Below are 16,698 nucleotides of genomic sequence, written 5' to 3'. Positions count from 1 at the left end.
TTCAAAGGAAAAAAGTTTACTCAATAAAACAACGTTTATAGATTTGTTAATAAACATAATTACATAAAAGGCACGAGAAAAGTATAAATCTTTTATATATATTTTCTTAAAACATTGTTATGCCAGAAAAAAGTGAATTAGGGTAAAAAACAAAAAGAAGAAAATCTGTGGTGTTGGCAGCAAGTCTTTCCTCCCTTTAAGAACAGAAACCTGGCCAGCAGGGATCCTCATCAGGCCTTCACAAACTCTTTATTCATCTGAAGTTTACCTTTTTAAAAATCCCTTTTCTCTGTTAACATAATAGTCTGAGCATCAGAGATGGTACAAGAGGAAATCGTTTCCATAAGGACACACACACACACACACACACACACACACACACACACACACCAGCTCTAACCTTACAACAAACGTTCACGTGACAGCAGATACCTCGCGCGTCTTCAAGCAGTCTGGACCGCCGCTTGTTATCTCCTAATTTCTTTTCAACACTGATTTAAATACTGCAGATCCAGACGTTGGACCTGAAACACTGGAGAGCACTGAAATGTGTTAGCTAGGTTACAGAGCAACGTCCAACACTCGACTGTTTCTGTTACAGGTCCGTCCTCAGTACGACCTTCGGTAGCTGTCATTTCCTCCTGGTTTTTCGGATCTTTGTCCCGTTCCAGTTTAAATAAGACACTTAGTTGCTTTGATTGATCCCAAATATTCTGTCAAGTGTTAACAGTAGACCTTGTTGTGTGCAGCACTTCTGGATTCACCTGAGGAAAACAAAAAGGTACATGTAAGGTTTTCTATACTTCATGTAGACATTACCTGCTGATGACTAATGCTAACCTCCCACCTTGGTGCTGGAGTCACATGTTGAGTAAGGGGATCTGCCAGATCATGATGGTAGAGGTGGTGTCCTCATGGCGAGACTGCTTGGTCTTCTTGTTGACCCTGCGGTGTCCCAGACCTCCAGAGACCACCAAGAGAGAGCTGACATCCACCTTACTTGAGCGGCGGCCTCTCTGGTGATGGGCCGGGTCGTGGAGCACATCATAAAGGGCCCCGTCCTCAGGCCCGTGCTCCAACGAACCCTGGGATGGAGCCAGCGAGCCACAGGACGAGGAGGACAGGGAGTCCTGGAGAGCCATGGCAGTGCAGCCCGCCTCTCCCAGCCACACCCCTCGTCCCTGCGAGGGGGTCGGGGCTGAGTCTGATGGAGGCTGGGTGCTCTCCACATCCTTTGACTCTGCAGGCTGCAGTGGGCCTGACGGCTGGTTACACACTGCAGCGGCGGCGGTGAGGAACTTCACCGGTCCGCTGTGAGCATGTAAGGACACCATGCCCCGACCTAAGAACGGGCACGAACATTCAAAGTTAATCTCAGACTTGAACCTGGACATGTTGTTTATCATAGATGCAGGTACACTCCACAGTACACTATGAACCTGAGTGACACCTCGTTCTAAATGTGATGTCAAACCAACCTTTGTAGCTGTAACAGCTTCAACTCTTCTAGGAAGGCTTTCCACAAGGTTGGGGAGTGTTTATGGGATTTTTTAAAATTTCTAATTCATCCCAAAGTCGTTCTATCAGGACCCTGTGTGGGCCCAGTCAAGTTCATCCACACCTGCACTGGTGTGCAGTCGTGCCATCCCCAAACTGCTCCCACAAAGTTGGGAGGATGCAGTTGTCCAAAGTGTCTTTGTATGCTGAAGCATTAAGGGTTCCTTTCACTGGATCGAAGGGGCAGAGCCCCACTGCTAGAAACCCCCCCCCCCCACCAAACTCTACACTTGGCACAGTGCAGTCAGATGAGTACCGTTGCCCTGGCAACCCTCAAACACAGACTCGTCCATTGGATTGTCAGATGGAGAAGCGTGATTCGTCACTTTGAGAAAACGTCTCCTCTGCTCTAGAATCCGGTGCTTTACTCCACTGCATCCGATGCTTTCATTGCGCTTGGTGATGTAAGTCTTGGTCACCATGGAAACACTGTTCCTGAGCTAATATGAAGGCCACATGAACTTCGGAGGTCTGCTATAATCCCACTAACAGCTGACTCTGGAACATTTAGTGGTGAGGAAAGTTCATGACTGGATTATACACCTGTGCCATTGAATTGACTGGAACACCTGAATTCAGTAACTTGAATGGTTGACTGAATCATTTTGGGACTATAGTGTTGGTCTATTACTGCACCTTTAATGTCTCACAGCAGAAATGAGGACAAAAGTTGCACAATGTAACTTTTGTAGTCAGTGCACTACAGGTCCAAACAGCTGCCCACATACACCCACCATGCAGTGATGTTAGAGTGTTACCTGTTACTTTAGGGATGCCCTGCAGCCTGGGGACAGAGAGCGCTACAGTCACTCCCAGGTTGGTCCCTACCAGCAGCAGACCATGACAAACCAGCAGACTGCTCACCGACACTCTCTGGTTCCCTACAGAAAAGGCAGAAACATCAGTTTAGTCACACCTAAATGAATGAATGCTTTCTGGAGTAAAACCACAGATAGGTGTTTATAATGAGACGCAGCTTAGCAAACGCATCCTCCCACACCGAGCGCACAGTCACAGGGTCACTTTACCAGGCTGCATAACAACAAACCACAGTGCAAAGCAGGGAGGGAGGTACGAGGCAAAATCTCTGCAGCCATCATGTTCAACGCTCACTTGTCTCCAGGGCAACGTAGAGAGGAGCCTAAATAAAAGCAGCTCTTTTCAAGTATTTGAACAGAGTAAGTGAACTATTATAGTCGCTTTGAGTCAAACAAACAAACACAAAAGTGTTACGTAACAGAAGGAGTGAGGCGTAATGCAGCAATTAGCGAAGGAGCTCTGCCTCTATTCAGAAAACTTCGGGCGGTTACAATAGAACAATCTGAGCCGACCTTTCCTGCGGTCACAGACATCGCTGTGAGGCCACTTTGCAGGCTAAAAGCTGCGATTGTTCGGTTAACCTTTCAGCAGCAATAAATTCACCGCCTTTGTTAAGTGACTTATTACGTGGAACCTGGAACTCATCTCAGAACATCTCCACTTGGTGCCGTGAATGCAGTCAGACATATTTATCATATTTTTTATGACTGTAATAAGGATCTGGGGTTTTTGTAAAAACACTCTTCCAGTCCTGCTATGTGGGCGGCGAGACTGTCGTGAGTCATTACTGCTGCAACAGCTTGACTTGAATTTCCTCCCTCAAAGTAATCCTCTCGGGCCTTTAGCCAAAATTACTGCCAGTCTATCTGCCTGACCCTCCCCACTAGAGCTGACCCCTCGCATGAGGCGCACGCTCCACGCTGCCACACTTCCCGGAATCCTGCCAGATATGCGGGCAGGTACTGGGCCTGCGTCTTACCACATGTGCTTCTAATGAGAGTCCAGAGTTAGCAGAAGCACGCAGACTGCCGGTTGGGGGTCTTGCTCAACTTCCTTCTTTCATAATATTTGGAGTTCCCCACCCAGAGGGTGAACTAAAATAAACCCGGAGTGAACGGCAACACGACCAGGCTTTGGCCTTCATCCTTCACCAGAGCACTTCTTTGATCGCCACTTAGTCTTGACAACCAGCAGCAGGACGCCGGAGTAAATCCCAAACACTGCAAAAACACCCTGCATCAGTCTTTCAGCCTGGAAAGAACTCCGATCAGCACATTGTGAGTAACAGCAGCGTCAACTTCTTCTATCGCGCACCCTGAAATGCTGAAGGCAGGTTTGGTCTGATTCATACCTGCAGTCATCAGTCTGTAGGTCTGTGATTGTTAGCCAAAGATCTGGAGACATTAATTTTAGACCTGTGGTGAATCTAAACGAGAAGTCATAATTACAGTTTCTCTCTATTGGCAGAGACATTCAAAGGACGTGATGATAGAAAGGCTTAAAAATGGCCACAAACCATTAGCTAGAAGGTAATGTGGGACACACATATTATCATTTACAGCTTATCAACACAAATAATCCCTTAATTTCAGTGCTAGTCTAGCATCCTGCCAAAGAGAAGAACAGATTAAGACAAGTTATAACAGGAGCTGTTTCATGTTCAGCTGCACAGTTTTCTCCTGTCCACTCGGGCCTTTCAGATCTGAAATGTGCGTCTTTATTCAGCAGTTTGTGCAAAACAAACAAAACAAAAAAACAGTGGCACACAAACGAGAAGAACTGAAGGTGTTATTTACCCCCCCCCCCCCCCCCAATGTTTGCCTGCCAATAGGCCACGCATGGCTGCCTATTTAGGTCACCGAGCGGCAGACAAAGGCAGGCTAGTCCCTCAGCTCAGCAGCCAGCCAGTCGCCACCATCCTCTGAGACATCATCACAGGCAGCCTGCTCCCATGATGGAGTACCACCCTTTGATACGTTTACTAAAAATATTACTCTCATTTTCACCAAGCACTAACTCCATTCACTCTTCTCACTGGGTTTTTCCATATTTCCTTCACTTTTTTACTTCTCACATTCCAGTTTACTTAAGAGGTGCAGCTCTGCACCGAGCTGCCCGCTCACATGTTTAATCCCGAGCAGATCAGGGAGACATGACAGGCAAAAACAGGTTTTTGTTCATGCAGTGTAGATTTTAGGATTTGACTTCTGTAATGAAAAAAGAAAAAACAGAATTCAGAAAACGTGCAATATAACAAATAATTGCCTCCATGCGAGCGATTAGCTGGGGAATTTTCCTACAGGGAACATTTACATACAGTGGGGCAAAAAAGTATTTAGTCAGCCACCGATTGTGCAAGTTCCCCCACCTAAAATGATGACAGAGGTCAGTAATTTGCACCAGAGGTACACTTCAACTGTGAGAGACAGAATGTGAAAAAAAAATCCATGAATCCACATGGTAGGATTTGTAAAGAATTTATTCGTAAATCAGGGTGGAAAATAAGTATTTGGTCAATAACAAAAATACAACTCAATACTTTGTAACATAACCTTTGTTGGCAATAACAGAGGTCAAACGTTTACTATAGGTCTTTACCAGGTTTGCACACACAGTAGCTGGTATTTTGGCCCATTCCTCCATGCAGATCTTCTCGAGAGCAGTGATGTTTTGGGGCTGTCGCCGAGCAACACGGACTTTCAACTCCCGCCACAGATTTTCTATGGGGTTGAGGTCTGGAGACTGGCTAGGCCACTCCAGGACTTTCAAATGCTTCTTACGGAGCCACGCCTTTGTTGCCCGGGTGGTGTGTTTTGGATCATTGTCATGTTGGAAGACCCAGCCTCGTTTCATCTTCAAAGTTCTCACTGATGGAAGGAGGTTTTGGCTCAAAATCTCACGATACATGGCCCCATTCATTCTGTCCTTAACACGGATCAGTCGTCCTGTCCCCTTGGCAGAAAAACAGCCCCATAGCATGATGTTTCCACCCCCATGCTTCACAGTAGGTATGGTGTTCTTGGGATGCAACTCAGTATTCTTCTTCCTCCAAACACGACGAGTTGAGTTTATACCAAAAAGTTCTACTTTGGTTTCATCTGACCACATGACATTCTCCCAATCCTCTGCTGTATCATCCATGTGCTCTCTGGCAAACTTCAGACGGGCCTGGACATGCACTGGCTTCAGCAGCGGGACACGTCTGGCACTGCGGGATTTGATTCCCTGCCGTTGTAGTGTGTTACTGATGGTGACCTTTGTTACTTTGGTCCCAGCTCTCTGCAGGTCATTCACCAGGTCCCCCCGTGTGGTTCTGGGATCTTTGCTCACCGTTCTCATGATCATTTTGACCCCACGGGATGAGATCTTGCGTGGAGCCCCAGATCGAGGGAGATTATCAGTGGTCTTGTATGTCTTCCATTTTCTGATGATTGCTCCCACAGTTGATTTTTTCACACCAAGCTGCTTGCCTATTGTAGATTCACTCTTCCCAGTCTGGTGCAGGTCTACAATACTTTTCCTGGTGTCCTTCGAAAGCTCTTTGGTCTTGGCCATGGCGGAGTTTGGAGTCTGACTGTTTGAGGCTGTGGACAGGTGTCTTTTATACAGATGATGAGTTCAAACAGGTGCCATTCATACAGGTAACGAGTGGGGGACAGAAAAGTTTCTTACAGAAGACGTTACAGGTCTGTGAGAGCCAGAGATTTTCCTTGTTTGAGGTGACCAAATACTTATTTTCCACCCTAATTTACGAATAAATTCTTTACAAATCCTACCATGTGAATTCATGGATTTTTTTTTCACATTCTGTCTCTCACAGTTGAAGTGTACCTCTGGTGCAAATTACTGACCTCTGTCATCATTTTAAGTGGGGGAACTTGCACAATCGGTGGCTGACTAAATACTTTTTTGCCCCACTGTATATCAGAGTTCACGGAACGCTTTGTTTATGAAAATAACAGAAAAAATTGAAATTTTACGGCTGCTGACAGGAAAATTCTGGATTCTGAACCCGACTTCGTCCAATATTCAGACGGTTTTATAGAGAAACTTTATGTCCAGCAGCGTCTCCTCTCATCTGTCTCATTGAAATGAAAATATCCAGAATAAAACTCGAGCAGGCTTCCCAGTGTGGAAACTACCACTACTTACCTTAAATCTCTTTCAGAAACACGAGCTACAGTATACGTTACAGGGAAAAAGATGATGCAATTACAGCGCATTAGCCAGACGTGCGTAAAGAGCTCCCGTTCAAAGATGGGACTCAGCAGAATTGCTCCAACATGCTTGAACATGAGGAGAATAACCCCACCTAGAGCAAGTCCTACTTTCAACACTGCTCCTTTGATCGAGTCAGCCCCGATTCCATCTCCACTCCTGCATTCTGAGCTGCAGAAAAGCCCAAATTGCATTAGGACCTTTCACAGTAAAATGAACTTCCTGCTTTCTGATAAGCTGATATCATTATGACGACTCTGTAAATAAACATTACAGGATGGACAGAATTGCAGCTGAATGAGCGCTCGGTCTAAAAATATCGACGGCCGTCGTGCTGACCGTTCCAAATAGAGTTTGTGCAGAAACGGCACATTTCTTGGTTTCACTCTGTCCTCCAGCAGCAGCCTGCAGGGATAAATGCTGCCACGAAACACAGAGTGGAGTACAGGTGAACTCCTCCGTGTGACTGCTTTATTAAAAGGACGTCGCGACCACACAAGCCGGCAGAGCTCGATTTGAATGCTCGCTGACAGGCCAGAGACTCGGGTTTTTATCAGAGGAAGTCGGCTCTTAATGGCGAGGCCCAGAGGATGAAAGCGCTTATGTGCTGCCGTCTGTCCCACAACCAGCTTCCTCTGTGGTTTCATGGCTTCCATTAGCTAATATGGATAGTGAGGTCCAGAAGCAGGCTGCTTTTATTATTTACATCTGTTAGATAATGAGCACTCCTAACACTGAATGTGAGGGGGGGCTCTCACTCTGATAATGTTATTTGTGATTAGGGATTTCCTTGAGTACACTTTGTTTTTCTAAGTTCAGTGTTTTCAGTGAGCTGCTTTGATTTCTGTCTGAAGTATGATGGAGCAGAAATGCAGTTACGCAGCGCAGCACAGAGTAACTGTGGACGGTGTCACAGCTGTATGTTTCACAGCAGTCACTCACCAACTTTCTCCATCTCAGTTTTTACTCCTTTGATTGGCTTGTTGTGTCATTTGTGTATTTTTCTTTGTGTCACGATTTGTCTTCGTGAAGGTTTCGTGCCAACTTCAGATGTTCTTTGTTATTGCATTTCTGCAGTTTGTTCAACGAGTTTGTTCTTTTGGGCATTTCAGAAATAAAGTTCATCCTTGTATGTGTACCTGCCTCCTGCTGTGTGTGTTCAGGTGCTCACTTTGGCTACAACATAGCATGATCACCTGCTAATCACAGAACACGCCGTCAGTGGAAGAAGAGGTTGGATGCCATCCATCCTTTTCAGGGTCGCTGGAGCCTATCCCAGCTGTCTTAGAGTGAGAGGCGGGGTCCACCCTGGACAGGTCACCAGTCTGTTGCAGGGCTAACACACAGACCGGAGACAACTAGTCGCACTCACATTCACTCCCAGATTCACACATGTGGGCAATTTAGTGTTTCCAGTTAGCCTAACCCCACCAATTGCACATCTTTGGACTGTGGGAGGAAGCTGCAGGACCCGGGGAGAACCCACGTGAACACGGGGAGAACATGCAAACTCCAAGGTTGGATGCTGTTCAGAGAAATATCACAACATTTTAGCCATGATAGAAAAATCAGGTCCCAGGACTAAACGCACACGGGCTCAGTAACACCACCAATGCTGAAGCTGAGGAGTAAACGCAGACAGGTGGATTCACAAAAACAACACAAAAGGTGGAACATGCAGTTCTAAAAGGAAGCCTGACTGTCAACATTTCTAAAAAACTTTCAGCCCGCGGCTGTCGGTGTTTCTCAGGACAAAGGAGGGAAAAAGTGGCTGAAAACTGTTCTGATTGGACCGGATAAATCCCGACTTCGCAGCCCACAACAACAGCTCCCATCATTCTTTGAGGCTGTGTGTTTTTGGGTCACGCTGACATAACGCAGCAGATTACAAGAGTCGAAGAAGCAGGTCACTGATGACTGCGGCACGCAGAGATGATTTCATCTGACCTCGACATCATCAGCAGCAACGTCTGCCTCAAACACATCTGCAGCAGAACGTCACCGAAGGTAAGGACAGCCTTCGTCAGTCACAAAGCTTCCTTGCTACAGGACACGTACAGTAGACTCACTCAAAGGTGTGTTGGGAGTGATGCAAACTCATTTGTTTCTGTGACACACGCACAATAACTGTAACTCCTGTTTTCTTTGATACAAGTTGCTGAACAAATATTTGCTCTGCTATAAAAACTCTGCGCTCAACTGTGGACAAACTGTGCATGAAGCACGGCTCATTTAGAACCATTAAGACCGCTCAGGTCATCAGCTGCAGGTCTTTGAACTGCACCCAGGATTAGATCTCAGCGTGCCGAGGGCGCTTTCTGTTCTCTGGAACACGCTGCATGTGTCTGCATTCACAAACCTGTGTGTGTATAAAGCTTTCTTTTGGTATTTTTATGGTCTTAAGATATTGTGGCCCTACCTAGGGTTTCATTTTTTATGTTTTATGGGAATCACAATGATAAAGCTGCAGATTCACAGCATGTGAAGGAGTGGTTCAGTCTGCAGTGCTGTGGTGGAACCACACAATAACTCTACTCACTCTTCATGACACTCCCTCATAGTTGCATTTAATCTAAAGTGCAAAGATTTACTCCATCATGTTTCTGTCAAAGCAGCTGCCTTTGATTGTATTTGCCATGGTCATGTTGAAGTTCAAAGTATTCTGATTACTCAGGATTTAGCTGTAAGTTTGAGTTGTGGGGCGAGTCAAAGCAAACTCTTCAGTTCGGGATCAGCAACTGGCTCAAGCAGCAGCTCAGCCACAGATACACCATGTGCTGTATGTAAATGTGACGTCACGATCGTGTGACTTATTAAAAGGATGATCCTTTATTTGTTTTTAAAGCGTTTAGATATGGCCTGGATTTCCTTTTAACACACAAAGCTGCCTTAAAATCAACTTGACAAAGTCCAAAGTGTTTTTATGCGGCACCATGAGCAGACAAACTGAGAGGTTTCTGTTTCCTTGTTTAGACTAAGGAGCTTTTGGAAAAAGGAGTGTCACAAACAGAAGCTGCCTGCAGCGATGTTTGCTAATAAGTGGAAGACACCGAGCGTGGTGATGCGAGGTGACGGGGCATGTATCACAGGCCGCGGCTGCTGGGCTGGGCTGGAGCAAATATATCTGATGGGATGGTCACAAGATTAGAAATCGGCAGATTTTGTCAGGCAAACTCACATTACCGAGTGATGCTGAACACACGGGGAGCAGTTCTCACTGTGGTAAAGGTGGCGAGCCTGAGAATCACAATCAAACCACGCGGCAAGGCGGGGCTTCTTAAAGTCTCTGAATATAGTACAAAATGTAACATTCACTGGTCACTGCGTAGAAGAAAGCAAAGAAAAGAAGCAGAGCAGCAGTTTAAGCAGCACATTAGCTGCATGCAACATGTGCTGTTCAAGTTTTCATTGGATAGTGACAGATGGAAGAGGAAGGTCCCAGCTAGGTTTTATTGGTGGTCACCAATAAAACCCCAAATAGACTTGAAAAGTTAAAGTTATTAACTTTATATAAGACTTAAATTATTATTTAAAAAACAGTTTAAAGCTGATCCGTGCTCAAGTCGGGGGAATACGAGCCCAAGTTATGCAAAATCATGCAAGATACTGTATCTAAAAATATGCATGAAACAAGTTGAATTTCAAACCTTCCACTGTAATATTTAATAGTCTGTGGGGATTTGAAATGCTTTGCCAGTCTCAAAGTGAAGATTATGTCTTACCTGGAAGTATACTGTGGACAGGTGTGGCGATGTTGATGTCCTGCAGGTGCTCTAGGGTTTCGGTGTGGAAGAGGCGCAGCGTGGAACCAGAGCTGAAGGCAATCCATATGCCCACCCCGGCCACCACCATGTGTGACACCACCATGCCCTCATCTTGGTGGGCCTCTAACTGCCTCTGAAGGAGAAGAAGGTGACACGAGTTCCTCGTTATCTACTGCAAATTTACTGGAACTGAGACCGAGGGGAAGACCTGAAGACCAGGCGTGCATTCGTCGCGTGACGCCATAACTAATTTCAATTAAGCACAGTCTACATGACGTAAAGGCCAAGAAGCTTTTTATGAGAATATATTTCACACGTCTCAGCAGGTCAAAGCTGTTGTTGTTTACAGTGCACAGGCTGTCACATGTTGGCTGCGTGACTATGAAGTGGAGAAAGCAGCACTCAGCCCACAGAAAGTCTGCCTCACACTGGCTGCAGCAGCCCACCCATGCAGAGCTCTGCCTGATTATGCTTCAGGTGCAAAACCAAGGCTCACTACACGCAACAGCACCAGAGAACGATTTGTCCGACACACGAAGGCGTGTTATTATTTGTGCTGTAAATGCTTTCAGTCGCAAACAAATACGTTTCATGCACGTCTGCTTCACTCTGGATCCTTCTTTCAGTTATTGAGCTGAAAAAAAAAAATTCGTTTTAAATATTTGCAGAGTCTTTGTGAACAGAGACCAATAAACTAGACCCATTCCACCAGCGTGGATTGCATAATCTCACCGTGTGGGCAGGCTCGTATTTGGCTAAGCAGAGTTCATTCAGTGTTTTAGATAAATGTGGAAATGAGGAAACGTGCAAATAGACTTCTGTGTTTTGATTTGATTAATCTTATATTTATCAGATGATTAAAGTTTTAGAAGCTCAGTGCTTCTGCTGCTCCGTCTGACTTTTAGTTACCTCTGTGGACAAAGTGTAAGTGTGCAGTGAGGAACAGAGAGCCATGCAGGCAGGTGGGCCGACATAATGAGCTTAATGAGGCTAAACTGATTATGAGTGAGTGCATGTCAGAGGAAAGTTACTATTCCTGGATCCGCAGCAGGCGCTTCCATTCCCTGAATCCGACCGGGACACACACGGAGCACCATTCATATTCCCGGACTCGGGAGGGAAAGTACTGGGAACGGTATTAAACATTTAGACATGATGGTTTTTCTTTCATTACTGGCGGGCACAGATACTACTAACTTATTTATTTTCTAGAGACACAGACTCTAAAGAGCGACTCAGATTTCCCACAAACATGACAGAGCGATACGAGGCGGGCTGGGGCAGAGACGCAGACAGGAAGCTTTGTTTCCTCCACACAGAGTCTATCTGCCCGTTTCTGATGGACATGTGTTACTACTGTAAGAGAAGCCTGGGCGACATACCTCTACAGAGTGTGCGTGGGTGCTGATGATGAAGACCTGCCCACCCGACGAGGCCCAGAGGTGCTCCTCCACAGCTAGCATGGCCTTCACAGGGAGCACTCCCAGCTTCAGTAACTTGGGCTTGTCGCTGTTCCACGATCCATCTGTGAGAAGCAACGCAACAGTCAGTTAAACTCACTCCACACAAGCTACGCACAAACGCAGGACGCACACATCCAAACATCTAAACATCTGAAGTCGGTTAAACTGCACAACAAGTAAAGTGAAACGACCGACCCGCCTTAAGATTTATTGCAGCTACATTTATTTATTTATCATAGGGACCATAAACCGAGACCTATTCTTCTTTTAGTGGTTAAGAAGAACATTGCACAGTCCATAAACAATCCCATAATAGTGTGTCTGTCTTCATAAATGTCATCTGTAAAGGTCGTCTGCATCTGTAACTGCTCCTGCCGGTAGAGTGGCCATTGATGGTTTCTCCATCCTTCACTATGAATATAGATGGGCTGCGAGCATTAGTCAGAGCTGCGCCGAGTCCCACACACACCTCCTACACACTCTGTTCTACATGTGCACCTACAGCACCAGCTCTGCTGCAGTCAAACACCCCCCGCGGTGGCTTCATAAATCAGCAGCTTGCACTTCTGCAGCGCTTCTGCTTTCATCTAAATTCAAATATTGAACTTGTAAACATGTCTGAGAGTATTTGATGCAAAAGCCTCCGAATGAACGCGAATCCAGAGAGCCTCCACCAGTCCAGATTCCACATTCCCTCGGCTAATCTAGACCAGGAAGCGACTGAGGCCGCCTCGCCGATATTGTTTGTTTAACAGAAGCACAAAGGCAGCTATTGAAGGGAGAGGGATGGTGTTTCAGAGGCGGTGAGGGTGCCTCAGAAAGACTCAGGAAATAAGGTGATATTCCGCCGAAGGAGCTCGGCGTATGTTACTGTAATAGTCACGCTGTGTAGGTGAGTGTACGAGAGAAAAAAGGCAAAAGAAAAGACAGCAGTGCCAACTTGCAGGCTTATGTAAGTCTTCTCTGCTGCGCGTCTGCCCACAGCTCTTCTTTCTTAAAATGAAGCATTTCCTCATGTTAATGTCAGCTACAACAAAGTGTGCGCACGAGTGCACGCGAGCAAACGCTGAACGCTCCAGAAGCAAACCCATCGTTTGCCTTCTAACAAATATCACTGTGGACAGGAGAAAGTGGGTGACGGAGGCACACGTCACAGACCCGTCTGTGACGTGTGACCTTTGCTGAGTCACTGCCTCCTTCCTCCGTCTCTCTCGCAGACAGAAAGTGACTGCGGCTGGACCAGGCCGACTCCACAGCACAGCAGCTCAGCACTGACAGCTTTAAAGACGAGAACATTTCAACCTGTTTGCTTTTTAAAATCTTTGATTTTTTTAGGTTTATATCAAAGATTATAAACTCATAAGCTCTGTGCTTCTCTGGACGTTTGATTTAAATGCTAATCAGGCACAAGCGCAGTCAGTCACCGTGACAAAGCACTTGAGCAGCATTACAACACGAGTGTGGGGAACAGTTTCCCCACCAATGTATGCAGGGTGAGTCATCGATTTAGCATCGAGCATCATGTTCCTGAGACAGTGACGGAGCTGCTGATGGGTAGAAATCATACATATCAAACTCTGAGGGCCTGGCTTTGCTTCTGGGAATTCATTTTAACACACAGGAGGCGATGAACGCTAACAGGCAGCGCACCATCATCCTGGTAACTGACGCGAGGACAACGAAGGGAAACGGCTGCGTACGAAAACAAAGTCTAATGAGGAGTCAAAAAAAGAAATTCCTGAGCAGTTACACACACGCCGAGTGTTTCTTCCAGGGAAACTGCAGCATGGCAGCGAGAATAGCTTTCCTCGTGTTTCCTGTCCTCGGGCCATCATCCATAATCTTTCTATCACTGCTTCTATCTCAGTGCACACAAGCACAAGAAAACAGCAAGAGTTTACTGTCGTTTGGGTCGATGCAGGGCAGCGACTGAGTCACAGAGGTGAATCAAACACGCCTCAGTACAGTGATACCCACACGTACATTTGGCAGCCAAGAAGCACAAGGACTGTTCCTCCCGTTGGGCCTAAATTTGTACTCATTCTCTATCTGATGTGAAAGAAACAGAGACAGAATTAGAAAGAAGCTCATGCTCCCTCTGTTTGCACCGCTATGCAAGCCAAGAAGAGACGGAACAAAAGAGAGAACGTGCAAAGCTGTGGGAAGAGAGCAGCTCATCGCTGCTCGTCAGCGAGGGAAGACGTTAAATAGGTCACTGCTGGAAAACAGACAGCTTTCTCCAAGACTACCAAGCAAATGGAAACAGAATCTCAACGTACAGCAGAGGAGACCCTGACCTCTGACCTCAAGCCTCACAGTTACCCCGGGATTTCCTCGCCACCGAGTCTCCACGGTGCTGTTATTCAAAACTGAGTCACAAACTGCAGGTCTTGCACAAACGTCACATTCAGCCATCACCAAATCCATTTACAGCTACTTAGAAGTATCAGTGAACAAAGTTTTACACAATTTGAGAAGTCCCGCCCCAGGACAGGTGAAACACACACCTTTTGATCTGGAGTAGATTGCCACGGAGCCGCTGACCAGCCCAGCGTACAGGCACTGCTTCCTGTACACCAGGCTGGTGACAGTGGACTTGTCTGGGGTGAAGAAATGCTGTAGACGCACCTTCTTAGACCGCTGGCTGCTCTTGTACACAATGATGCTAAAAAAGATAACATTATATGAATAATCATATTCCACGATGCAATTCTGGGACACGTCTTCGTGAGTTCACTCTGTAAGCATCTGCACCTCCCCTCCTCCATGCCCAGGCAGACGCTGGGGGCATCGCTGGCCTTCGCCGAGGACACTTGGTTATCGTCAGGGACGTTTTCGCCGTTCTCCTCGCGTTGCTCAGCTGGGACGTACGCCATGCAGAGAATCCGGGACTCCACGTTGAAACACTCGGTCACCTTAGGGCTGGAGTTCTGCATGGCCACTATGGCAATCTGTCCCATCTGGTTGGTGCAACTCGCAACCTGGACCAAGATAAAGAGACCTTACAGTTTAACAGATGATCTGTTTCATCTTGAACTGTGCAAAGCTATTAGCAGGAACATGATTTGGCCCAGTTCTGGCAGAGCTGCTTACTAAAAATAGTCTCCCAGTAGTTCAGCAGAATATACGGCCGAGGACAGTTTGAATGTACTGAGGAAAACATGTTGAAGTCCTGAAATCTAAAAGTCTTTACTACAGATTATTGTAGTAACAGTTTAATTACCTCACCCTGTTTATATATCTGCCAGAGCAAAGGCTGCGTTCGCTGTGATTATCATGGTTAGCAGAGCCATTGTTTGCTTTCGGGAGAAAACTTCAGTACTGACGTCATAACTTTGAAAGCCAGATTGTCTTTCTCAAGAAGACGTTTTAAGACACACACAGCAAAAACCCACCATCTGCTGTGCTGACGCATTATAGTGGACAAAGCTCTGTGCCAGGCCTAAGAGTCAGACTCACAGAGACGAAGTTAAAAACTGTCACCTGCTGGAGATAAGACGACTGGAGGACCATTTGGCAACACAAGCTGAGACACACTTAACGCGACTTTGTGCTGCAGCACTCAAGTTTCAGTTCGCGGCTCAGCCTCCATCCACCCTGGCGTGCAGTCGTAGGTTAGGTAAGCTAACTCATGACTTCATTTCTGGATTGTGCATAACAAAGCGTCTCACCCAGACACATCCATGTCCCACCACTGGAGTGTCTGCTGTGCTGTCTGTGTTGATGTGGGGCTCCGGGTTGTGGACAGCACACTCCACCTGCCACAGAACAGGAAAAAACACCAGAGTTTATCTGACACGTTCACAAAGAAATGACTTGACAGTCTCCGCGAGGTCCTCCTGAGAACAAGCGTGAACGTGTTGAAGAGTAAGGACATGTTCATTTAAAAAGTGTGTTTGTCATGAGCTGGCTGTGTAAAAAACACAGCTTTATTAGCTGAATGGAAAATCATACAAAAACACACTGGGACACACCGAGAAACACAACCACGCTGACATATACAGGATAACAAGGGAAGCGAGAACACACGGGGAACACAGCTGACACGGATTAGCATGACGCTGCAGGGGAAGCGGAACTAAACACACGGAACATGGACACACGAGACTTTCACAATAAAACAGGAAACGGTGGAACATGAAGGGGAAACAAAACCTCACACCACAGAGACACACAGACAGAGAGAGACACACACACACAGACACACACAGACAGACACAGAGACACACACACAGACAGACACACACACACACACAGACAGAGACACACACATACAGAGACAGAGACACACACACACACACACACACAGACAGACACAGAGACACACACAGACAGACACACACAGAGACACAGAGACAGTCACAGAGACACACACACAGACAGACACACACACACACACACACACACAGACAGAGACACACACATACAGAGACAGAGACACACACACACACACACACACAGACAGACACAGAGACACACACAGACAGACACACACAGAGACACAGAGACAGTCACAGAGACACACACAGAGAGAGACACACACACACACACACACACAGACACACACACACACAGACACACACACAGAGACACACAGAGACACACAGAGACACACACACAGAGACACACAGAGACACACACACAGAGACACACAGAGACACACAGAGACACACAGAGACACAAACACACAGAGACACACAGAGACACACAGAGACACACACACAGAGACACACACACAGAGACACACACACAGAGACACACACACAGGGAATCTAATAATCAAGGTGCTAAACAGAACAACGTAGACACTATAGAATAAACTCACGGTTAACAAAGTGAACAACAACATAAAACATGATACAAAATGACATCAACAT

The 16,698-nt window shown here is 46.4% G+C and overlaps 1 protein-coding gene across 3 annotated transcripts in view; it reads right to left on the bottom strand.

Annotated features, from left to right (window-relative positions):
* The window catches only part of arhgef10 (Rho guanine nucleotide exchange factor (GEF) 10), a 45,574-nt gene continuing 28,876 nt past the window's right edge, over nucleotides 1-16,698 (bottom strand). For all 3 annotated transcript variants that reach the window (XM_082517202.1, XM_082517201.1, XM_082517203.1), the window contains 8 exons: nucleotides 15,493-15,579; nucleotides 14,576-14,802; nucleotides 14,329-14,486; nucleotides 11,741-11,883; nucleotides 10,317-10,491; nucleotides 2,316-2,438; nucleotides 848-1,342; nucleotides 1-764 (listed from right to left, as the gene is read on the bottom strand). In XM_082517202.1, coding sequence (XP_082373328.1) covers nucleotides 861-1,342; nucleotides 2,316-2,438; nucleotides 10,317-10,491; nucleotides 11,741-11,883; nucleotides 14,329-14,486; nucleotides 14,576-14,802; nucleotides 15,493-15,579 — 1,395 coding nt within the window. In that variant the 3' untranslated portion in view covers nucleotides 1-764; nucleotides 848-860. The remainder of the gene's footprint in view (nucleotides 765-847; nucleotides 1,343-2,315; nucleotides 2,439-10,316; nucleotides 10,492-11,740; nucleotides 11,884-14,328; nucleotides 14,487-14,575; nucleotides 14,803-15,492; nucleotides 15,580-16,698) is intronic.

The sequence above is a fragment of the Aulonocara stuartgranti genome (assembly GCF_965226115.1).
Source record: "Aulonocara stuartgranti genome assembly, chromosome: 19".
NCBI classification, from domain to species: Eukaryota; Metazoa; Chordata; class Actinopteri; order Cichliformes; family Cichlidae; genus Aulonocara; species Aulonocara stuartgranti.
This window is presented reverse-complemented; position numbering and strand designations above follow the sequence as displayed.